The 25,687-nt window shown below is 46.8% G+C and overlaps 1 protein-coding gene across 1 annotated transcript in view; it reads right to left on the bottom strand.

The window, feature by feature from the left end:
- Window positions 1–7,165: 7,165 nt before the first annotated feature.
- Window positions 7,166–25,687, bottom strand: part of Blm (BLM RecQ like helicase) — an 86,947-nt gene continuing 68,425 nt past the window's right edge. Inside the window, exons 16-22 of the mRNA XM_032893338.1 lie at window positions 24,743–24,933; window positions 22,168–22,306; window positions 17,281–17,480; window positions 16,339–16,531; window positions 12,880–13,002; window positions 10,805–10,994; window positions 7,166–7,529 (exon numbers count right to left, since the gene is read on the bottom strand). Of these exons, the coding sequence (XP_032749229.1) occupies window positions 7,352–7,529; window positions 10,805–10,994; window positions 12,880–13,002; window positions 16,339–16,531; window positions 17,281–17,480; window positions 22,168–22,306; window positions 24,743–24,933 (1,214 nt within the window). The 3' untranslated portion in view covers window positions 7,166–7,351. The remainder of the gene's footprint in view (window positions 7,530–10,804; window positions 10,995–12,879; window positions 13,003–16,338; window positions 16,532–17,280; window positions 17,481–22,167; window positions 22,307–24,742; window positions 24,934–25,687) is intronic.

Below are 25,687 nucleotides of genomic sequence, written 5' to 3'. Positions count from 1 at the left end.
GCCACAGGGACTTGGCCCATCACCTCCATGGGCCTACAGGATGCTATGGTCCATAGATGTGAGTCCTTGTCTCCATCCTCCTAGCTTACTCTCCTGTGAGGGAAGTCTAGACAAATGCCATCGCAGATGTCCTCTTCATGTCACTCGTGCATTCCCACAGCTACCTTTGCCCCACCCACCCACTCATCATTCCGCCTGCCCACCCGCCCATTCATCCACTTGTCTCTCACTGATTCTCCCCATTCACTCATTACCCAACCCCATCCGTCTACTCACTGATCCCATCCTGGGCTCCTTACATCCGCCTGCCTATCCAGCAAGCACCATGCACTTATCTATCCATTTTCAGGCACCAGCACTCTGGGCAGGGCCTAGATCTACAAGCAGAGGTAAATGCCTGCAAAGCAGTAGAGGCAGTGGGGCACAGTGGCAGGATTTTTGGGGGGGGGGTGGGGTGGGAGAAGGGGGTCTATTTCAGTCTGTTTTCTGTTTCTGTTTCTATATAAGGGAATACCCAAGCAAGTTACTTTTTGAGTGCTCTGCTGCATATACATCCGCCTGTCTGTAGAGGGCATCAGATCCCATTACAGATGGTTGTGAGCCACATGTAGCTGCTGGGAATTGAACTCAGGACCTCTGGAAGAACAGACAGTGTGCTCTTAACCACTGAGCCATCTCTCCAGCCCAAGGACTGTAAGTTCTAAGATGTAATAAACCTTTCCTTCCTGAGTTACTTTTGGTCTTATCACAGCGGCAGAAAGCAAACTAGGACATTAGTAGAGCCTTAGAGAATTAGCCCACAGGAAAGGCTGGTCCCCCTTACGGGCTCAGTCACCCCTTCAAGGCCCCACCATCATCAACCACAATGACAATGACATTTCTGGCATGCCTCTGCATTCTGATTGGCTGTGGTTCTCTGTAGTGGTCTCCATTGTTGCAAAGAGAGGTTTTCTGGATGAGGGATGAAGGCTGCACTTACCTGTGTGTGTAAGGACAAGGATTTGGGATGCAGGAAGGGACCAGGCTGGTTTAGTAAGTGGTGTGGGTTAGGTTACCTGTATGCATTAACAACAACTAGGGAGAAAGGCCGTGAGTTGGAGACCAAGGAGGAGTACGTGGGAGGAGAGGAAATGGTGTAATTATAACTTTTTTTTTTTTTTTTTTTTTGGTTTTTTTTTTCGGCGCTGGGGCCCGAACCCAGGGCCTTGCGCTTCCTAGGCAAGCGCTCTACCACCGGGCTAAATCCCCAACCCCGTAATTATAACTTTAAACAGAAGGGGCTGTGGACGTAGCTCAGTGGACAAGAGTCGAACATGCAGGCAGCTCTCGGTGCAATCGAGAGTACATAAACCAATCGTTTTGTATTGAACCATTTGGTAGGACCAAATGGCACTCACCCACCATCACAGCACTTCGGAGGCAAAGGAGAAGAAATGGAGAATTGAAGGTAAGCCAGGCATGGCTGCACACAACTTTAATCCTAGTACTTGAAAGGCAGAAAGAGCAGGTAGATCCAGGTCAGCCTGGTCTACAGAGTGAATTCCAGGACAGTTAAGGCTACATAGAGCTTGCCTAACAGCAAAGCAAAACCCAGCAAACAAAATGAGCTGAAGGTCATTCCTGGCCACCCAGCATGGAGGCCGACTAGGAATACGACACTGCCCAGAGAGCAGTTTCTGAGGAGACAAGATTCCATCTGGGTCCCTGGACCGGACTTCTGACTACTCCCTGGATTCTTTTCTCTTCCACCCTTTTCCACCTCTTTTCCCTTCCAACTCCCTAACACTAGGTTGGAGAGAAAGAATGGTAGGGAAGAGAGAGAGAGAGAGAGAGAGAGAGAGAGAGAGAGAGAGAGAGAGAGAGAGAGAGATTTCTGAATAAAGTAGTCAGGGGTAGGAAAAGGTGTAGTTAAGACCATCTGTTAAAAATCTTTTTTCCCCACCTATCCACTTTGTTCCCAGAAATAACGATTCTGAGACTTAATATTTCATGAATAAATGCCTAGGCCAAAAGCTATGCTGTTCCCTGACTAGCTCATGACAGCCTATTTATCCTACTCTAAGTCATGCCGTACTCCTGGCTACCTAGTCCTCAGTTCCATGTGACAGTCCCCTCTGTGTCTGGAGTCAACCTCCCGTGCCTGATATCTCCCGGAACTTTTCCGTCTCTGCCGGGTATCCACCTTCTAATCCGGCCTCGGCTCATCGGCCATAGGCTTTTTTACTGACAGGCGAAGCTTCCATACTGCACAAGAGATTACCTCTACGAGAGGGGCAAAGGTCAAGCCCGCCCCTCAGCAGCAGGAAGTAGTCTAAGGAATCCTTGTGCGTGACTGACAAACCACAATCAACAGCGACTAGCAGCATCCAGCCGCCAAGCAGCTGCCCATGGCGCCCTAGCATTCATACATCCTCTGAAAAGCCTCCCCGAACTCCAAACGTCGCATCTGCGGCTGGCAAGGTCACACTCCCGCTACAGCATGAAGCAAATGGGTCAGCTGCTGTGGCCGATCTGAAGCATCCCCGTATCCCATACCTGGAATTGAACGAAATGAATCCTTATAATATTTCTGTATTTTTAAAGAAGCCAAAATTCTCACTGCAGCTCCCATCACCTTCTGCTTGGGCAGGTGACTTGGCTAAGGCGCATTTTCTCTCACAGTGGTGAGCACGAAGCTGCACAGATTTCTGTTTAGTGGGTGGCTACCCAGCTGGTGAGGCGAGGGGGCGGGTCTGTTCTCTCCAGTAGGTGAAGGGAAGGCAGGAAGTCAGAGATCCCCTGGGGACGACCGGAAACTGGATCCCTGACCTAGACGGCTGACCATCAGTGAGGCTCCTGTGCGTGCTCCACATCACACATGACTGGCCTTCACCCTCCTAGCTTTGCTGTCCTTCCTTCTCTGGGGTGTGTTTCCACTGCCCGCTGAGGGCTAGGGTTGGGTCTGGGGCCAAATAGTATGTGTAGAGTATCTGGCCGGAAGGACATGGTTGTATATGCCTGTGGTCTGTTACTTGGGAGTTTAGGGGCCAGCCTAAGCAACAGAGTGAGATCACACTGCCTGCCTCTCCTTAAAGAGGGAGATCCACAAGTATCAGGGAGGAAGGCAGTAGCAAGGTTGATGTTTGCTGTGTAGATGAGAGACTAAGTTGATTCTGGTGGTGTGCACCTATAATTTCAGCTACTCTGGAGGCTAAGGCAGGATTGCAAATTCAAAGTCTTCCTGGGCAATTTAGTGAGATTCTATCTCAAGAGTCTGGTGGTGGTGGTGGTGGTGGTGGTGGTGTTGACTTACGCCTTTAACCCCAGCACTTGGGAAGCAGAGGCAGGCAGACCTTAGTTCAAGGCCAGCCTGGTCTACAGAGCAAGTCCCAGGACAGCCAGGGCTACACAGAGAAATCAAACCAAACTAAACAATCAAATACAAGGGAGGCTCATTGAGGCCACAGAGCTTACAGTCACCTGACTTTTGAGGTCAGGGCAGTGTTCTGCTGATCCTTCCTAGGCGGGACACAAGAGCCCCAGGCTGACCCTAGATGTTCAAATGCACCAGGCACAGCAGTTGGGAGGGATGTTGTTTAGTGGAGCTGGAGTGGGCGCGTGTCTCTGCAGTTAGCCTCCAGCGGTACAGCACAGCCACACATGCTGACGTCCCTCGCTGACACCACTGTCTCGCTAGTCAAGAGGAGAGGGAGCTCAAGGTCCCTCCTATGGGATGCTGAGCTTTGGTTGGCCTCTGGCTATAAGTCTTGTGGGTGTACCTGGTTTCCTTCCTTCCTTCCTTCCTTCCTTCCTTCCTTCCTTCCTTCCTTCCTTCCTTCCAGGTCAGGATGGCAGAGGCTGTTAACAGCCAGAAGCTCCAAGCCAGACTTTTCAGTTCAAGCCTCACTGTGTCCCAAGGGTCACTGCCTCGGGTTCCTCCTATGAGAGAGCCTTCCCTGGTGAAGGTGGAAAGGTGGAGCCCTGCCTTGGCAAAAGGTACCCAGTTCCCAGCAGGGACTGAGACAGGGCCAGGCCAGGCTGCCCTTTGTGTGAATGCGCTGGCCCTACATAGAATCCACAGGGGCAGACAGGCCTTTTTGGGGGATAAACCCCATACTGTGAATAAACCTCAGTGTAGGGACCATACAGAGTATTATCCCTGTCCCCTCCTGCCAGTTCTCAAACCAGATTCCATTGTGCTGGAAGTAGGGATCTAGCCCCAGGCTCTAGAAGAGGGTCGGGAGAATAGCCTATCCTACTGTGAGCTTAAGTTCTGGCTTATCTTGTTCCTTGTTATTTTTAGCCATCAGCAGAGCAGGTCCAAAGGCTACCCTAACCACTGTGTATCTTGTTCCCTCCTCCTCACGTGGCTGGATGAACTGGGAGGTAAAAAAAAAAAAAAGGAGGCGTAGTGTTTTGAAAGCCCAAGCTTGCAAGGTCTGGACCTTGGAGCTTTGTTCTGTCCTACACAGCTCTGAGCCCTTGCCTCAGAGCACTCAGGAGCTAAGCATACAGATCACAGTACCCCGCAGGGCTGGGCAGACTTGCCTACTGTGTGATAGCCTCTTTGGTCCCCACCAGGGAGGCTACCCAGGGGCCTTGGGAAGCTGCCTAAGGCTGTCAGAGCTGTGAGGGCATCTGTTCAGGCCACAGTCCCTCTGCCCAGACGCTAGGCCCTAGAGGCCTTACCCAGACTGGGGGCCAGACCTCCAGGCCTATGGCAGTCCCTGCCTAGTTGTGGAACTGGAGATGATTCAGCTGGGCTTCTGGGACTTTCTAAGATGGAGTCAGTCCTCTAGGCTGTGGTGAGAGGTGGAGGTACAGCAGTTTCTCAAGAAAAGCAGGGGCCTGGGCCTCCATTTCCTCTGTGGAGAGGATGTAGCTGAGCCCTGCAGGCTGGCTGTCCCTGGAGCCTGCTGCAAAGGAGAACAGGTCAGGGCAGGTGGCCCCTGAGGCTTTGGAAAATGGGGCTGAGAGAGGAGGTTGGGTTGCTCAGGGAAAGAATGGAGACTCGCGAGCTTGTAGACGGGATCGCTCATAATTGCTGTCCTAACGAGCACATCTGAGGATGAAAGAGGGCTGTGTTTACACCAGGAAAACCAGAGACAGAGTGGGACTCCAGGGCAGAGCCCTGTGTCACCCTACTCATTACCACTTCCTCCTGTGTGTGCTTGGGCAGCTTACGCAAACCTTTCTGAATCCTGCTTCCAACATAAGAAGGAAAAGGGTGCTATGATGCATTGCTTCCCAGGGCTGGTGGAGGATGGGTGGATACGAGCTTTGGATGGCCTCGGTATAGACTTGACCCTTCACGTTTTCTCTGTGAGGTCATGGAAGATCATTTGTCCCTGAAAGTGATCAGGGGCCACCTATCAGCTCTCTGGAATACAAGGACCTCAGGGGCATATGCACAAGACTGAGAAGTTACAAGGATGCTGGCCAAAGGTAAAGGAGGAGTCAAGCCTCCACGACCCCGTTTCTCAAGGGGGTGGGGTTTCTATTAGCATTTCTCCTAGGCCCCGCCCCACAGTTACCTGCCAACAGCCAGGTGTGCCTGACTCAGTATAAAAGGGGCTGTTTGCCCCTCCCCCTCTTGCTCTCTTAGCCCTTTCTCATTCCATTCCCCTCTCTCCATGAGTTCATGGCTTCTACTCCTCGACACACACTTTCTCTTCCTCTCTACTCCCTCAACTCCCCTCTCCATGTCCTAAACAAACTCTATTCCGCACTATATCCATCATGTGGCTGGTCCCTCGGGGAAGGATGCCTTAGCATGGGCCGGCAAAAGCATCCCCTTTTACCTCACCAAACACCTCGCTTTAACAAACATATCCCTGGCTTCCCATTCTTTTTTATAAAACACAAAAGTCTGTTAGGACATTTCCTGGTGTCCTGTCCTAACCTTTTATCTTCGAGAGAGGGTCTTGTGTGGCCTAGGCCGTGGTCAAATGCCACGGTTGTACTGAACCTCATTAGGACCAAGCCCAGGACGGTGTCACAGTCACTTGCCTTTCCTTGCCTCCTCGTGGGGTTGCCCACATGCAGTGTGCATTTCCCAGGGTATCTGCTCACACTGGAGGCCAAGGTGGAGGGAGGAGGCAGCTGCATTTTCTGTTATCAGTTCCAAACAGAACCGGTTCCCGGAGCTGAGGGAAGCTTCAGGGCTGGCCTGGGGCAGAGCTTCTGATATAAAAGGTGGCAGCAGCCCTTCCTTCTGGATGAGCTGCCGCAGAGAATGCTGGGCCTTGCTCGACCCCCCAGTTCTCCAGGTGACCTTGGTTACTTGTTCCATCCTTTCCTCTCTTCACCAGGGCAGGAGTCATGGCTCGGCTGCTCAGGAAGGCTTATCAAACAGCTCTCGGCTAACTCATTTGGCTAATCTCGCCACTAAATTGCCAAAGATAGCAGGAAGTAGGTGGTCCCTCAGTATGGCCATCTCATGCCCACCTCAGTTCTGAGGTCTCGGGACAGTGGTCTGCAGCTTCTAGCTCCCTTCTCCTGAGTGAGGTCAAGGATTTGGGCATCACACAAAGGGCAAACCAGGAGCTAGATCAATATTTAACACATTCTTGTGAGCATAGTCTGTTTGGCTATTTTCATCCCGCATAGACTAGGCATTTTTTTTTTCTGTTATTGTCTGTCTACCCTTTATTTTTCCTTTCTTCCTTCTTTCCTTTAAAAAGAGAATGTGTCCATTGCCTAGATCTCCACTGACCCCAAATTCCTAGTGAACTTTTTGGCTCAGCCTCTGGAGCCACTGGACTATTAGCTGTGACACTCACCCAGCCCTAGTGTCGACAACTTGACAGGCAGAAGAACAGCGCCTCATATTTGAATCTGTACTTTTAATTAGGGAGATGGAGTCTTTTTCATATACTCGTGGGCCACCGGACCTTCTTTTGCGGAGACCAGGGTACTCACAGCCTTTGCTCTGCTGCCTTTCATGCTGGTCTTTTCTTAACGATTTATAGGTACTCTTTGATATTATAGGAATTACTATGTAATGTTTTGTTTTCTCTGTCATTTGTTGTTGGTTTTTGTCAGAGCTGTCTCACACAAGAAGTTCTACAATTTCACAATGTCCCATGCAGCCTTTTCTTCTGGCTTCAGCGGGTCATGTCCCACTCAGGATTTCTCTGGGGTGGAGGATTCAGTCATTGTCACAATTGTTACAGATGCTCTGAGAAACAGTGGCCACTACATTTGCAGTAGCAGCAAAGAAAATGTTTATTTAAAAATAAGAACTATCACATGAGATACATTTAAATATTAATAGATAGAAGTGAAAACTTCAAATGCCGTAAGGAGACTAACAGCTTTCTATCCACAGATGGTCCGATGCCGACAAACAAGAGCTATGCGCCGGGAACTGTTAGGAGAAGGCATACGCGGGCCTGAGGAACGGTCTATTTACAGGCTTTGGAGGAGCCATAATCCCCAGTTTTCTACTGGCTGCTGATGTTGCCTGAGAAGCACACGAGGCTGAGCGGGATCCAGTTACACCAGAGAATTTACTTTTAGAAGATGGTTTTCTGCATGTAGTAGAGCCCCTAAAATGTGGCAAAGAAAAGAAAATTACGATGCTAAATGAGACAAAGTTAACGGTCTTCTGTCTGCTAACTTGCCTGGAGAACAAATGTGATTTTCTTTGGTCTTATGTATGTCTGCATTTTCTGTCTGGAAACCCAATGGGAGGGTAAGTTTCCCTACCCTACTATACACTCTGCCCTGAATTTCTTTCTAAAGTATCTCAATCCTGTGGCCTGTGACCAACCCTCAGGCTCCCCCTCTCCAGCCACACCTTCCACAGCCTTCAGTCAGAATCCTCTGGGTCTATTCTAACAAAAAGTGAAGACATCTCTTAGAGACCCTGAATCTCTGGCCATCAGATACCCTAGAATTACTGCACTGACACAGATCTGAGCAAGGAACTTTGTAGAGAGTGGGGGGAGATGGGGCAGAGCCTCTGGGTGGCCTCATCTTAGCCACAGGAGTCCTAGGAAGGCTGCAGATGTGGCTCCTTAGGGAGGACCAAGCTGCCTCATGCAGTGGTCTGGCATGCGTTAGGGCCACGTAGCCTGCACCCCCACCCCAATACTCAAAGAACTGCCAACTTGAACTTTCTGCTTGCTGTCTCATGCAAAGAGGAAGAGGGCCCTGCCAGCGCCTGAGCTGAGTCGTGCAGTCACTCTCTGCTGACCTGAGGATAGCAATCTTCTTACCCTTAATAAAACAAAAAGCGAACCACTCTGTCAGCTGGCTTACAGTGACAGTGGGCAGCCTTCAGAACGCTGCAAGCCCACTGAGGTGCACCATCAGTTGTATAACCAGGGCAGTTAGTGGCATCCCAGGGCATGCTGCTGGGGCTAGGTGAAGAGTTTCAACATTTTAAACCCCTCGCTGGAGGAAAGGCAATTTCACTGCAGATCTGGGAGAGGCATCCTCAAGTCTCCCTCTGCGCTATTTCCTGCTGAGAAATGAAGCCGGGAGCAGACCCTGCTGTTTATGTTGATTTACAGAATGCATCTGCCAACAGCAGCCTCATTCCAAGGGCTCATCCATTTTCCTCCCACTCAGAAAGCCCAAACACACCTGGCTCATTGTGTGGCTTCTGGAGATGGGAGCCCCCATGGTCTGTCATGAAGGGCTCTGGCAAGAAACCCCAAGTATTCTCCCACCGCACAGGTGAGCAGCCTGGGGGCTGGAACCCCCCTCAGGGTGGGCTGCGAAACCCAGAGGAGCTGAGCAGATGGAAAGAGGCTGCCGTTGATGGTGAAGACTTACCACGCTGGCAGGCAGAAGAAAGCCCTTCTCAGTACAGACTAACTACACCCGGCATGGAAACTGGAGCTGGCAGTGGGGCACTGGGATGCTGGTTTTGTTTTCTGAGACAGGGTCTCATATGGCCCAGACTGGCTTTGGAGCGTGTGTGTGTGTGTGTGTGTGTGTGTGTGTGTGTGTGTGTGTGTGTGTGTGTGTGTGTGCACAAGTGTGTGCATGTGTGTGTGTATGTATGTATATGTATATATATGTGTATATATGTATGTATATACATGCACACACACATATATACATACATATGTATGTATTTACATATTTGAGACAGGGTTTCTCTGTGTAGCCCTGGCTGGTCTCAAACTCAGAGACTTGTGTGCCTCTCAACTGCTAAGAGTAAGGCATGCATGAGTATGCGGGGCATTGAGCTCAATATGTATCAGGTTTCCTTGCCTCTGATCTTCCTGCCTCCTACCTCCTGAGTGCTAGAGTAAACCTTTATGCCTGGTGTAAATATGAGTTTTAGTCCTTATTAAATCAGATTCCAGGTGACACAGCAAAGAGCTCCTTTCTCACAAACAAATGCTGTGAAAATTAAATAAAGGAGCCAGCAGCAATGAACACTGTTAGTCTCTTCTACTCCAACAAGTAAAAGCCAGATGACAGACGCCCACGTTTTCAAGGACTGTCCATGGACTTGCAGAAGTAAAAGTGCTCTGAGCCGGCAGGCCAGGCCGGTGTCCAATCCCACCTTGGAAGCGGACCAGGCGAGAGTGGCCTCAGGCAAGCCCTTCCTCCCACACAGGCCAGGCCGGTTTCTCCATCCTAAACCCAAGGGGTTTGGACCAGAAGTTTTTTAAGGTCTCATGCTCTGTGAGCAACTAAGGAAACAGTGTTTCCCAAGGGAGAGGAATAAGTGAAGGAAATGAGAAAATGTCCTCACTGAGGAGTATCTGATGGTCACTTGCGCACTCAAAACCACAGTTAAACCATTATTTACAAATATCTTTAATTCTGTACTCTGGAAGAAGGCTAGCACACGTAAGAAGTCTGTTTATGGGTTTAACAAGAAATGACAATTTGGTGATATTGTCTGCCTTTCTCTCCCCCCAACTCAATCTTGTTTTTCTCACTCAGAAGGAGAAAAGGTAGAAAAACTGCAAAGGCAAGCAGCTTTGTGCCCCCCCCCCCCCATTCTAAGCAATTCTTTACAATATGCAGTTTTCTGGAGTGCACCATCTCTGCATTGAAGGCAGGAGGTGATGGGCATCTAGCAGGGGTAGAGGGGAGGGAGGGACTCTTGGGACACAGTCCAAAGGTGGAAAACAAGCCTGCTGCCAAGACCTGGCCACTCTACCTTTGCCTCTCCTGTGCAGACATGTTGCGGCCCAAAGCCAAGCAAAGGGAGGGGAAGACAGAAACCACTTACACAGCCCCCGAGGAAACTTGGCTTGCCCGGCCTTTGAATTTCCCCAAGTGGTCTCCTCTCAGCTATCCTGCCAAGACTAGGAGGCTCAGCCTCCGGGTCAGTAAAAGTGGCAGGGAGGGTGGGGATGCAGCTGGGCCAGCAGTGCTGTTGGCTGGTAGGAGGCTAAGGGCTGGACCTCAGCATCACATAAGCCAGGTGTGGCAGAAGTTGGGAGGTAGATGCAGGAGGACCAACCTCGGCTTTAAACTAAGTTCAAGACCAGACTGTGATAGAGACACTGTCTAAAAAGAGTAGCAGAGAAGCTGACAGAATCCTGCAGCAGGGAGAGTGTAGCAAACACTTGTAGACTCCCAAAAGCCTGAAGGACGTGTTATTTACTCAGCGTGTTTTTGGTGGAAAAATACCTTAAGAATAATTACCTCAAAAGAAACAAAACTCCCAAGGTCAAAGTTTGACAAGTTTTTGTAAATGAGATTACTTAAGAATCTGAAGTCATGTTTTTATTTTTGGCTTAGGGGTTAACCATCAATCTATTTAATAACCAGTGACTGTTAGAGCAGTTATGTGCACCCAGTCCTTCCCCCTCACCTGATGCTGTAAAGACATAAAGACCATTCATACCCCTTTGCTCTGAAGCCGCCGCCGTAACTAGTTCTTCTTCTCTTGGGCTTTTGGGAGGCTGACACTTTCTTCCTCTTTCTTTCATTTCTAGTTTGATTTGCAAAGTAGTGAGAAGATACAGCTTCCTCCTCCTCCGTCTCCTCGGGGGTGCTCCTCCTAGAGCCTCTGCTGCCTGGGGAACCACCGTCAGCTACAAACAGGAAACGCAGACATTTGCAGGTGGCCCTATGTCCTGTGTTCGGAGCCCAGTACTAGCTGCTGTCCTGCCGTATGGATCCAACACCTCAGTGGGAATTAAACCTTTTTATTTTGAAAAGCTCCAGTGTGTTCAATGGCAATTTATATGAAAGAGAATCAAAATTCATTACTTAAAAACTCAACTGGAGTGGTGAGGCTTAGTTCACGTGAGGCCTGTTATTTTACATGGTGCAGCGAATCCTTGTGAACGGAAGCATTGGCTGTTGTAAGTGTTAGCCGATTTTATTTATCATTTTAAACGGGTTGAGAAAATAAGTCCAATATAAAAAGGCAACAGATTCTGTTCTCCATTTTTAACCAAGTCTCTTATAAACACAGCAGCAAATTCAGAATTGTATTTTACTCCTTGAAGACCAAAGTCATTTCTTTGCATAATTGTTACAAACACTTGGCATATCAAGCAGGAACTTGGCCTGAATGAAAACATACATTTGCAAGGGAGAACCTAATTTCCACCAGTATTTGCATCTTAAGGTGCCTACAAAGTTGAAATCTGCCTAAGGTCACACTGGCCCAGCTCTTCTGTCTGGTGTGCCTCATTCTCCTAACACGGAGGCAGGAGGTATGAGGAGAGGCGCACACTCGCTTACTCTCACTCTAGTTTTTTCCTTGAGACAGAATCTCACTATGTAGCACTGCCTGGTCTAGAACTCACTCTGCAGACCAGGCTGGCCTCAAACTCAAGAGTTCCACCAGCCTCTGCCTCTGCCTCCCGAGTGCTGGGATTAAAGGTGTGCACCACCATGCCTAGGTCAAAGGTAAAGCTCCTGATAGCCAAAGCCTGAACTCAATACACTGGTACAATGGCTACCTTGCTTGAATTTTCTTGATTGATGAAGAGGAGGAGCTCAGCCCACCTTTGGCCGTGCTGTCCTTGAGGGGGCCCTGGGGTAAATGGGGCGCAGACTGAGCAAGCCAAGAGAGGGAACAAGCCAGTAAGCAGTGTTCCTTCACAGGCTCTGTTTCAGCTCCTACCTTGCCTTGCTTCAGTGGATTATGGCTCAGGATACACAAGCCAGACAACCCTCTGCTCCCAAGTTGCTTTTGGTCATGGTGTCAATCACAGCAATAGAAACCTGACTAAGGCAGCAGGTCTGCTAGGGATGATAGTGCTGGCATGTAAGTGGACAGCACACTTTGCTCTTTTATCTCCTATGGCAAAATACTCCCTTTTCTGTTTCCCTCATCCAATGACTTCTATACCAGAGCCAGGACCTGTGCTGAGACACCACAGGAGCCAGGACCTGTGTTCAGACACCACAGGGCAGACCCAATGCAGCCTTGGGAACCTCTGCTTTGACGTCTTCACAAAGTCAGACTCTTTCAATGACAGAGTGTTCCAGTGACATGATCATTTTCCCAAAGCACTTAAGCTCTACTCTTACGTATCTTAGACAAGCTTGTTAGATAACAAGTTCCTTCCTTAGATAAGGACACCAAGGCACATAGAGGTTGTTGCTGTCCCGCAGCAAGTGAGGTGATAGTAGATCTGGAATGGGTCCCAGGGCTCATGACTCCTTGGCCACTTACCTGCTTTACCAAAACAGCAATGTGAGTGCCCATGGGCACAGAGGTTCCACCTGTGCTCCATTAGCAGGTTTAATGACTGGCTTCCCCGGGGACCTAAATACCACGCTTGTCAGAGGTGCCTGCCGCACCAGCACAGGGACTCTTCTTGGGGTTTGAACTCGAGTGTAACAGGGGTAGGCTGCACTGACTACCTAGTTCCCACTCAGTAAGATGCACGGCTTAGCATTAACAGTTTGGAGAGCGGCTGACACTGGGATGTAAAGTAGCAGGTTTGGAGGATACTGAACCTGGCAATGTCCACTCTGCGTACTTCTGTAATACTGGAATTATTTCTGCACCATATTTTTCCAGCTTGTCTTCAGTAACACCATCAATCTGAAGCAAAACCTCAGGATCAGAAGATAAAGATTCTGCGTGTGGATATAAAATTAAGAATTTAAATTACCACTCATAGAAAAACCACTGAATTCATGAGCATCCACTTATTTAGCTGCTTGTTAAGAGCCAACTAGTGCTGGGCACCAGGCCCATAGGGGGTTTTCTAAAAGGTAAAGTTAGACTGGAAATACAGCACACAGGCCAGAAGGCAGGACCCACCGTACAGTTTCAGCACCAAAGGCACAGATGTCAATGTAGTGAGTGGAAGACAGCCAAGTGCCTGTGGAAAGCGAGAGGCTAGGACCTGTGCCGTGTGCTCAGACTTTATGCAGACTCAGATCCTGCCCACTGTCCCCTCTGCCAAGGCTTGTCTAGCCGCAAGACAAACGTCCCTGTATTTGTAACTCACATTCTGTGTCTACGTCTGATCCTGTCCCTGCACTGCAGACACACACACCCCCATCGCAGGAGACTACTACACTGATGCTGCCTCAGCCCCGGCTGAGTCCTCATCTGGTCAGTGCCACGCAGGGGGAAGCAGAGATAGCTTAAAGGTCATGCTGGCTGCTGTATGGGAAAGAGTGGAAAGGGGTGCTTAGTGGCTCTGAAGGAAGGAGGATGGAGCAAGCAGGATGCAGTGGTAGAGGCCAAGAAGGTTGGTTCTGGAGAGTGAAGGGTGCTAACCCCGTCTCTGCCTTGAGCAGAGGGTAGATTTCAGGTCCTTTCCAATCTGTGACTCTCACCCCGTGATAGACTTGGGACACAGCAGGTTCATTAGGAGGGCTAGCGGGAGACAAAGTAGAGGAGGAAAACAGGTGCAGACCCTATGACCCCCTTGACAGCATCTAGTGAGGTGTTATAGCTGTAGTGGTTTGGGGGAAATTAAAATTAAAAGCACACCATGCTCACATCTGGAATTCAGGAGACCAGTTAGGAAACTACATTAAAGCCAACAAAACCCACCGTTTTTATGGATCTTTTTTTTTTTTTTTTGTTCTTTTTTTCAGAGCTGGGGACCAACCCAGGGCCTTGCGCTTCCTAGGTAAGGCGCTCTACCACTGAGCTAAATCCCCAGCCCCGTTTTTATGGATCTTAACTCACATACTGTTTTAACTTTTTTTTTTTTGAGACAAAGTTTCTCTGTATAACAGAGCCTTGGCTGACCTGGAATTCATTCTGCAGACTAGGCTGGCCTCCAACTCAGAGATGCACCTGCCTCTGCCTCCCAGCTGGGATTAAAGGAGTGCAGCACCATACCCGGCTTCACACTGTTTTAAGAAGTATCTTATGAATACTGCTGGACAAACCGCAGCTGTCCTATACACACTGCTGCCTGTGCCTGGGAGACCTAGAGTCCCCCACTAATGATAATCAGTACTGCTGCAGGTCAGCAAACTTGCTGCTACTGGCACATCACAGAGTGAGCGTAACTACAGGGAATGTCTTCAGAAAGATGGCTGGGGCCAAGGAGATGGCTGGGTCAGTACAGGGCTGCAAGGCACAGGGTCAGAGTCTGGTTGTCAGCACCAATGTAAAAGCTGGGCAAACCCTCCAGAGTCTCTGGTATAAAGTCAGGGAGATCCTGGGGCTTCCTGGACAGTTAGCCCAGCAAATTGTCTAGCCCAAGGTCCTAGTGAATGACCCTTGTTGAAAATAAAAGTAGATGGTGCTTGAAGAACAACTTATTAGATTGTCTTCTGGTTTCTACACGCATATACACATCACTCCCTCCCCAAACACACATAAGACATATTAACATAAAAATGTAAAGGTAGACAGGTGGTGAGACCAAGTAATAGGTAATAAATTTGGCATTAATAAAGTATTGTCTTGGGTTGGAGAGATGGCTCAGTGGTTAAGGGCACTGACTCTTCCAGAGGTCCTGAGTTCAATTCCCAGCAACCACATGGTGGCTCACAACCACTTGTAATGGGATCTTGGCGCCTTCTTCTGGGGTACAGGCATATATTCAGGCAAACCACTGTATACATAATAACTAAATAAATCTTTTTTTAAAAAGATTTATTCATTTATTACATATAAGTACACTGTAGCTGTCTTCAGACACACCAGAAGAGGGCATCAGATCTCATTACAGATGGTTGTGAGCCCCATGTGGTTGCTGGGAATTGAACTCAGGACCTCAGGAAGAGCAGTCAGTGCTCTTAACCGCTGAGCCATCTCTGCAGCCTAACTAAATAAATCTTAAAAAATAAATAAAGTATTGCCTTTGAGAAATGACCATATTTCATAGTTTTCTTGCAAGCGACACTGATACTTTGATGACCTAAAAAAGATTTTTAGATTTGATAAAACAGTATTACATTTTTGTCCCTGAGATGTGCAATATTCTGTTGACATCTTCTGGTGTCATGGACAATGGTTAGGTGGGGCTGAAGCTTAGCAGTAGAGTCAGTGGGGCCCAGGGTTAAATTCCTAGTACAACAGTACCATAAAATGAAACCAAACCCTGGGCTGGGGCTGCCGTGATGACACAGGGCAAGCAAGGCCTGGGCAGCTGAACAGAAGATGACTGCCGTGGGTGGGGTGCAGGGAGAGCAGGGCGATGTGGACTCATGAAGAAGGGACAGCGGGGAACATGCAGGCAATCACAACAACTTCTTTCCAGAGACCTTACCACTGAAATTCTAGGTTAAGTTATCTCAGTCCATGCAAATAACTCAGATCAGCAAATATTTCTTAGATAAAGACACAGCAGTGTTATAGATCCAGATTCAAAGAAGCCTAAAACAGTTTCTTTCACGTTTAGCCTCTCATTGCAAAGCACTTGCACGGAAATAGCTGAGCATCAGGACGGGAGGCAGCCGCACAAATACTTGACATCTGGCTTTATAGAAAGCAATTATTCACATCCTAACGTTCAGCTTTACAGAAAAGCATAAAATTAAAATTATAGCATATATCTGAACTGTATATATTTTTACCTCAAGAAAGAGCTTAAATAGTGTCTCTGGGCTTTCAACCCAGAGATTAAACCAAAAATGAAAACAGACCAAGATTTACAAGGTCCTTAGCTCATGCTTACAAGCCAGCACACAGGAAGTTCAAAGCTCGAGGACTACTTTGCAGCCATCCCGAACTAAAGAATAAGCCCCTGTCTCACTCAACAAGTCATGGTGGCCCTTGCCTTTCGTCCCAACTCTTGGGAGGTAGAGGCAAAGGAAGGCAGACCTCTGTGAGTTCAAGGTCAGCCTGTTGTACATAGTGAGATACAGACAGTCAGGGTGACATGGAAAAACCTGTCTCAACAACAACAAATTAATGAAAAGAGCCTGTCTGAGACGTGACAGAGACAAGACACAGGTCCTTCTAACAGCGTTGGAAGGGCAAGGCCCACAGGTACTTACCTGCAAGCTTTTTGAGGGTGGCTGTATTAAAAATATTGAAGTAATGGACACCAAAGACTTTGCCCAGCAATTTGCAGACCTCTGTAAGTTCTCCAAGACACTTCATAACTGCCTCGTCTCTCTGGGACACTTTGGCCACTGCAGCTTTTTGTTTTTTAACACTGCTCGAATTTTCCGTTTCCATGAAGTCCACCTTAGTGATAAAGAAAGGACTCAGAAGAGTGGGCGGAGGCACACTTGTGCCCAAGGAAGGGCTTTTCCCAGTTTGTTCTTATTTTTTAAAAAATTTACTTTAAAATCCTATTTATTAATACTTTGTGTGTGTACATGAACATGCATGCATGTGTGTCCTGGTATGGAGGTCAGAGAACAACTTTGTGGGTCAGCTCTTTCCTTCTACCTGGGTTCTGGGCACCAGATTCGGGTTGCTGGACTTGAATGGCAATGCCATTATCTGTTGACCACATTGCCTGCCCTTGCACTTCTTTCCCAGAACAAGGGTATGCATGTCCTCTTTCTCCTGGTAAATGCTTCCTTATTTGATTACTCTTCTCTCTCTGTGTGCGGGTGAACTTATGTAACACGGCATGGTGCATCTGTAAAACAGCTTACAGGAGTCTGCTCTCCCCCTTGTCAATGTAGTCCCAGATCCAACTCAGGCCATGAAACTCAGTAGCAAGGGCCTGTACCCACTTGGCAGCCCATACACACTTATTTATGGAATATAGGAAGATTTAGTAGCTTGAATATCTGTTAAATTCATTTTGACAAATATCATATTAACTGGATCGATTTCAAGATCTCTTTCTAATTAAGATTCTAATATGCTCCAGAGGGAGTGTGGCATTAGTCCTAAAGCCTCGGGAAGGATAGCAAACTTTTGTCGTGATGTATTTTGGCACTTCGCTGTGAGATAGTGAGATGCATGCTTAAATACCTTACCTTTAAGTGGCCGCTCAGCACACTGTGGGCTTTTGTCCCGAGCATCACATAGGCAATTGGTTGGTCATTGGCATTGATATATAAGTCTTCATCCAAGATTTTGTCTAGAATCAGCTTTTTAAAAAGTCTTTCAGCATTGTGGCGTGAATATGCAGACCCCTTTCCAAATATTCCAGACTGAACTTTTGCACTCTTACTTCCTAATATGAGATTCAGAAGGGTAGATGAGTAACACAGGTGCATCGCTGTTCAGACGGGAGGCTAAGAAGTCATTCAAGGACATCTGCAGACAACCAGGGATCACCTGCTCACAGGAAAGCCCACAGCACAGACAGATCCTCATTTCTGAGTTATGAGCACGTCTGAGGAGAATTTCGAGGCTTCTGTGGTTGCACCTCTTTTTCTCTTAGTGCTGGGGTAGAAGCCCACATCGTGTGCACACTGTGCTCTAAACTCCACCCCAGTCCCTGGCTGCTCCTACTTTTCCTGGTTCTATTACACATGTTGACCAAAAACCACAGCAAAATTAAACTTGTTATTTCAAACTGTTGCATTCACAGCTTATAAAATTGTACTAGAAGAACTAGCAGAGAAACGAAGACCTCACATACGTGCTGGTAGCTTTACACTACTCTCCACTTTGTATTTTCTGAGACAGGGTCTGGGGCAGCCCAGGATGCTGTTAAAGTTCCTTCCATTCCTGCTCTTCCCATCCCCACCTTCCACTGCCAGTTACAGGTGCGGCCCACCACACCCAGCTACTAATTTATTCATTGTGCCGCAGCATTTGCTGTGGGGGTTTGAGGAAAACCTTGCAGTAATGAGTTCTCTCTTCCACCATGCGGGACCCAGGGGCTGAACTCAAGTTGTCAGTGGGCAGCAGGCATCTTTACTTGTGGAACCATCTTGCTGGCCTTCAAAGAACTTTTGACATTTTTTTCCAGTGCTGGGGCTAAACCAAGGATCTCACACACACTAGACCTCTACCATTGAGCCTCCATATCAGTTTTCTAAATACCATCTCTGGTCCTAGTTACGTAAAGATCTATTCACTTATAAAGCACATATTTAAGTCTGTATATTCTATTACACCCTGATAAAGCATATACACATTCCACAACCAGAACACAGAACCTCACCAAGTCTCAACAGAAGTGGAGGTTCAAGTCTCGCCCCTTTCTCTGCAACCTGAGAACAGCACAGGACATTCTCAACCTAACATGCTTTTAAATGTTAAGTCAAATGTTTATTTTCTGTATAGAGAGCTCTATTTGCATGAATGCCCGCATGACAGAATAGGGCATGGGATCCATTATAGATGGTTGAGCCACTATTACTTTGTGGGAACTGAACTCTGGAAGAGCAGAGTTCTTAACTGTTGAGCCATTTCTCTAGCTTCTCCCACCCCACCCCCCTTTTTACTTAAGATTTTTTTTTTTTCCTTTTCTTTTTTTTCGGAGCTGGGGACCGAACCCAGGGCCTTGCGCTTGCTAGGCAAGCGCTCTACCACTGAGCTAAATCCCCAGCCTCCACCCCCCTTTTTAAAAGACATGATCTCACTATGTAGTTCTCATTGGTCTGGAACTAGCTCTGTTCCAGATGGCCTCAAACTCATATAGATCCATTTGCCTCTGCCTCTCAAGTGCTGGGACAAAAGTGTGTGTGCCACTACACCCAGGATTCAAAAAACTGTTTGAGGCCGTCTGCTACACAACCCCGGTTGGCTTGAACCTCAATCTACATACAAGATTAGCTTTGAACTTGTGGTGATCCTCCTGTCTCTGCCTCCGAAGTGCTGGCATTACAGGCATGCCTCACTATGCTTGGCGTAATAATTTTATCACAATGACCTACTTAAAAGCCCGTAACCCAGATGAAAATCGGAACTACACTTACTTTGGATATTTAAGAGGACCAAACAACTACATCAACTGAAGTTTCAGATGGCTTTTGGTCATGTATCTTGCACTATTAAACCATTTCATTCCTTGACATTCTAGAATCGGAACTACCGTTCTGCTAATGGGTTTCTTTTTTTTTTTTTTTTTTTAGCTGGGGACCGAACCCAGGGCCTTGCGCTTCCTAGGCAAGCGCTCTACCACTGAGCTAAATCCCCAACCTGCTAATGGGTTTCTCGACATGCAGCTACCTCATTACCGAGCACAACTGAGAAACCTCGGGGATGGAGATAATAACTTATTGTGCATATAGGCTCTTGTTATGTAATTATTGCTGAATTCAAAATTCGTGGTAATACTCCTGCCTCTGCTGAATCCTAGGTGACAGAGCGTCAGCCGTGCACCACGCATGCCCGTGTAGGAGCTAACAAGAAGCTGAAGAATTCGTGACAAGAATGTTCGCTCCAGTTATCTTTCATTTTTTATTTTTTGAGACAGGGTTTCTCTGTGTGGCTCTGGTGTCCTGGAGCTCCTCATGTAGTCAGAGAGGTGCCTGCCTCTGCCTCCTGAGTGCTGGGATTAAAGGCGTGTGCCATCACCTCCTGGCTAGTATGCTTTTATAAATCTACACACAAAATGTAGATGGGTGAACATGGAGAGATCTTGTCTCAAACAAAACCACTCCCCTAAAAAATAGTGTAACAGAGATGTGGTCAAAGATTTGTTTGAAAGACATTTTATCATGGCATGCTCTATAGTAGAAAAATGTCCTGAAATGAAACTACAGAAATTAGGGGCCTGACTGTATCTTGTCATACATAAATGATATAAGTTATGTGGGCAACATGATAAGCAAAAGCTGTCGAGGGAGGGAGGGAGAAGAAAGGGTGGACAAGCAAGCCACAACCTTACCTACCCTTGCCCTTCTCAGCCTCGCTCTCCAAGTCAGTCAGCTTTAACCTGTATGCCCCTCGAGGGTCAGGCCCAGGACCTGGAGCATGCTAGGTAAATGCACTAGCACTCACCGACACCTCCAGCCAGGCAATCGCCTTTTTGTTGTCGATTTGAATGTACACAGCACACAAACCCTGACAGTCCTCCCAGCACAGGCGCTCCCTACCACTTAACACCGACAACCAACACCCATGCTATATTGGATGATTACTGTTCACCTTCTGGGTGTTTTGAACCTTTAGACACAACTGGCCACCTCCCCTCCTACCACTGCATGTACAGAGGATGACCATTGGAAGCAGCCTCGGACTTCTTACTCACTAGCACTTATTGTATGTTTGGCCATTCATTCAGAGACAGGGCCCCACACTGTGATCCATCAGCACTTCTTACTGGGCCTGCAGGTCAGTGCCACAGTGTTCTCCAGCAACATGCACTCATTTTCTTAATCTTTTAGTCTCAGGGTTGCTGGAGGGTAAGACAGCCACCTAATGTCAGTGTGGTTTTAGCATCTGCTTTCTCTTTCTAAAGCATTCAGGACTGTCTCTGAAGGAGCCCCACTGTACCTCCATGGTATACACATTTGAGCAGAAGGCATCTGAATTCCCAAAATCTTTTATCTGCCCCAAACCCGACTCACTTTTTATCAATCCCTTCTGAAAAAAGCAAAAGCAAAAACAAACAAAACCTAGGGAAGGCTGACTTCATAAGCAGAGAAGAGAGATCTACATACACACACACACACACACACACACACACACACACACACACACACACACACACACACACGGTGGGAGAGATATTGGCAGTTAGGAGCAGTAGTTATTCTTCCAGAGGACCTGAGTTTGAATTCCGTCACTTACATACTGGCTTTACGATTGTTAGTGACTGAGTTTCAGGAGGTCCAATGCTCCCTTCTGGACTCTGTGGGCGTAAGGAATGCAAATGACATGCAGCCATACATGCAGTAAAATACTCACACATAAGATTTAAAAAGTAAGGGGTTGGGGATTTAGCTCAGTGGTAGAGCGCTTGCCTAGCAAGCACAAGGCCCTGGGTTCGGTCCCCAGCTCCAGAAAAAAAAAAAAAGATTTAAAAAGTAAAAAAATCTAAATTGAAAGGCAATTTACAGGTAGTTCTCCAAGCAAACTGCATTCTACTCACTCAAACGAACATGGATAAGCCTTACTAGCCTTACCTTCTGCATGTGAATCCATCCATGTGTGTGCATGCTTGTGTATGTGTGTAGATGCCAGAGGACAATCATGGGTTCTGTACCTCAGATGCTGTCCCCCTTTCCTTGAGACAGGGTCTTTCACTGCCCTGGAGCTAACCATGTGGCAGGCTTGCTGGATTGTGAGGCTCAGAGAGCCCTGCTGTTTTTCGCAGCACTGGGTTTCAAGCATGTGTTACCCACATCTGGCTTTGTGTGTGTGGTGTATGCATGCATGAATGTAGGTACATGTACAGGAGAGGTTAAAGTGAGGCCTCTTTCTGAAGCTCTCCATTTTGACTAGACTGGCTAGCCGGCAAGCTCCCGGATCTGCCCATCACTAGGTTATAGGCAGGACTACTAGGCCCAGATTTTACCTGGGTGTTGGGATCCAGACTCCAGAACCTCATGCTTACTGAAGCAGCAGTCACATTATCTACCGAGCTGCCCCCAGCCCATGTCTGGACTTCTCCTCTTCCACTCCCTTTCCTCCTTCCTTCCTTTTTCTTAAGTTCTTTGGGTTTCTCTGTGTAATCGGGGCAACCCTGGAACTTGCTCTGTAGACCAGGCTGGCTTTGAACTCAGAGATCTGCCTGCCTCTGCCTCCTGAGTGCTAGGATTAAAGCCATGTGCTAGCACACCATTTGGATTTCTTTATGTGGGTTCTAGAATCAAATTCAGATGCTGCCTTGCTAGTCCTATCATTATTATTTTTTTTAATGTGAAAACTCACCTTAGTAACTTTTTAAATGCACTTATATTCACTTTCTTAGATATTTAATCTGAACTGATACAATTAAAACAACATAGTTAATAACTTACCCAAGAAAATGTCGACTAGCATGTTCAGAGTAAATCTTCCAGCAGGTCCTATATTTCTTGTTCCTGGTGATGAACTGTGTTCTTGAACAAATCTTACAATATTTTTCACATCATCAGTCACATCTTTTGTTTTATAATCCTATGAATTAAAACAATTACCTTCTGTTATAATGAGATCCAGGTCACTCAGAGTGTAACAGTAATTAAGGTGAAACTTATAATCTGTTACCATACTAAAAAAACTAAGACACTTTCAAATGCTTGTTCTTTTTCTTTCTCTCCCTCCTCCCCTCCCTCCTCCCTCCCTCCCTCCCTCCCTCCCTTTTCTTCTGAGACAGTATCTCTCTGTGTAACAATTCTTGTTTTATCTTGGAACTTAATATGTAGAGCAGTCTGACCTGGAACTCACAGAGATCCACCTGCCTCTGCCTCTTGAGTGCTAAATGCTCTAGAATAGAATAATGCAATTAGGCCTCTACTGTAATCATATATCTTCATATGGTAACATGTACCGTAACATACATCTGTAGCAAGATATATGTTGCTTCAAACTTGTCTTTCAACTACCTACCAGCACTCTACATAGAAGAACTTAAGTTCTTCATCCTTCACAACTCCTGGAGCAGTGTTCTGTCCCTTGTGAGATGATGGCCTTTAGGAAGAAAAGCACTGCCTATCTGTGCAGTTCACAAATTCTCTGATCTCCTCTCAGTCCCTGATGCTATTATAATTTTTCCACTATGAAGACCAGGCTAGCCTTGACCCCACAGATCCTCCTGAGTGCTGGATTATCTACATGGGCTATCATCAAGACAATCTCTTCTTTCCCAACTTTTCCCCTTTAGTTCCTCTTCGCCTTTCCTCGGTGTCTTGTCCTCATTACTACACGAGGCTTCTGCCTTTATCTACCCTAATTCTCCACATTGGCATGTGCCCTAATTCCTACAACAGAGCAGCTGCTTGGCAAATGAGTGAACTGATAGCAGCATTTCTAGGGAGAGGAGGGTGGAATGGGCAACAAATCTACGGATTCCACAGAGTAAATCACTCTCTGCGCTGCCTAGCTCTATATATTCCTGTAACAGTTCATATTACGCTGTGTAACAGGTCTGTAAATAGTGAGGCATCATAAACATTAAAACATGAAACTGTAAGCCGGGTGTAAAGGGCTCAATGCCTATAACTGCAGATTTCAGGCCTGCCTAGGCCACACTGTGAGTTCTAGGACAGCCTGGGCTACTATTCTAGATTGATTTCTGTTGCTGTGATAAAACATTCTGAGCAAAGGCACCTTAGGAGGAAACGGGATTTATTCCGGTTTACAGGTCTATCTATCACTGAGGGAAGTCAGGGCAGACGACTGAAGCAGAATCAATGGACGAACACTGCTTGCTGGCTCATGTTTAGCTTTCTTTCTTCCTTTTTAAAAAATGTTTATTTTTATTATATGTACATTGCTGTTTTGCCTGCATGTGTATCTGTGTAAAGGTGTTGGAGCTGGAGTTACAGACAGTAGGGAGCTGCCATATATGTTGGGATTCAAATCCAGGTCCTCTGAAGAGCAGCCAGTGCTCTTAACTGCTGAGTCATCTCTTTAGGCCCTCTGGCAAGCTGTCTTACATAGACCAGGGAATGATGCTGCCCACAGTAGGCTGGGTCCTCCTACATGCATTGACAAAGAATCCCTTACAGACATGAGACATGGGAACAGGTTAATCTGATCTGGGCAATAAATCCCTCAATCGACTCTCTTCCTCAGATGACTACAGGCTGTGCCAAGTTGACATTTAAAACTAACGAGGCCAGCTATAAAGATCTGGTCTTTTAAAAAATAAAGTAAGAGGTGGGGGCGTGGGTATATAGTTTTTTGGTAGAGCACTTGTCTTGGGGGGAGTGTTATATTAGGCCTGACAATATTAAACTTACCCAGAAGCCATGCTGTTGTTATCTGAGACCTGCTCTCGCTTTGTGTTCCAGATTGGCCTTCTGTTCTCTATTCTCCTGTCTCAGTCTCTGAACTGCCAGGATTACATCACCATGGTGTTTTCACTGCTTTTACAGTTAAACAAGTGATTTTCAAAAACACTACTACTATTACTATTGCTTTGAGAGTGAGATCTCTAAATACAGGTTATAGTTGAGTCTAAAATACCCTGCTTGCCCATGTTGGATCTTTTTTACTTTTTGTTACTTTTTGAAGTAAGGTTTCATGTAGCCCAGGTTGGCCTGAAACATCACGCAGTAAAAGATCACCTTGAATTTCTGACCTTCCTGCTTCTGCCCCTTAAGCACTGGGTTACAAACATGGGCCACTATGCCTGGCCTCCTTTTATTTATTATTTTACTACTTTATTTTATTTTTTGAGATTGGGTTTCATAATGTAGCCTTGGCTGTCCTGGACCAGACTACCTCAAACTCAGAGAGCTCTGCTTGCCTTACCTTTCCTTTTTTCTTTTCTTGTTCCTTGAGCTAGGTTTTCTGTGTGGTCCTGCCTGGCCTTGACCTCAGAGACTGACCTGCCTCTGCCTCCTGAGAGCTAGGATTGAAGGTGTGTGCCACAGCTTAAGTAATTACCTTTGTTTTACAGCAATTGTCACAAGAAACATCTGGATGTTTCTTACAGAAATCAGGGTTAAATCCTTTTTCACCAAAGTAAGCTAAAAGCTGTATTCTTCTGCATTCTGTTATGTTTTCGCAGTAATGTACCATGCTATATAAATTATTGACGTGAGTTTCCCTCGTATGATAGTTTCCATCTTTTTCCACTAAAAGAGATAAAGAACAGAGCAAAATTAAATATTACAGTAGAAAACTAAAAGAACATAAAAACAGTATTTAAAATAAATTCATAAATAAGAACATTGCTATTAACAACACAGTGCCAATGACATCTTTTTTTTTTAAAGACTCATTTATTTATTATATATGAGTACACTGTAGCTGTCTTCAGACACACCAGAAGAGGGCATTGGATCTCATTACAGATGGTTGTGAGCCACCATGTGGTTGCTGGGAATTGAACTCAGGACCTCAGGAAGAGCAGTCCGTGCTCTTAACCACTGAGCCATCTCTCCAGCCCCAATGACATCTTCTATGTCACAAGTCACTGGATGTTTAGGTTCACTCTCATGGGTTTAATTTTACAGGAATGGTGTACTTCTTCCTCCTTGTCATCTTCTCTTCCTCCAGGTAAAGTCTCACAAAATGGCCTTGAAATTATGAAATCCGCCTGCCTCAGCCTCCAAAATACTAGGATTTTGAAATGGCATAAGCTATTTCATCCTAAAATGTTTCTTTTTTTATCAAATTGAAAGTCTCTTTACATTTTTAGTCTTCCCGTGACAGAGCTAATACTTCCTCTCTAAGCAGACGCGTCTAAGTGGGGTATCTAGAGGAAGCGGGCAGTACCCACAGCTGAAGTCCTGGTGTACTAGGGCTTCTGAAACAGTGGTCAAGAGTCTAGGGACTTCTAGGGAACTCAGAGACGGGATGTCCTAGATTTAAGGGGAGTAGCAACAC

This window comes from Rattus rattus, chromosome 2 (assembly GCF_011064425.1).
Source record: "Rattus rattus isolate New Zealand chromosome 2, Rrattus_CSIRO_v1, whole genome shotgun sequence".
In the NCBI taxonomy this organism is placed as follows: domain Eukaryota; kingdom Metazoa; phylum Chordata; class Mammalia; order Rodentia; family Muridae; genus Rattus; species Rattus rattus.
The sequence above is the reverse complement of the archived record's forward strand: the minus strand, read 5'-3'. Positions and strand labels throughout refer to the sequence as shown.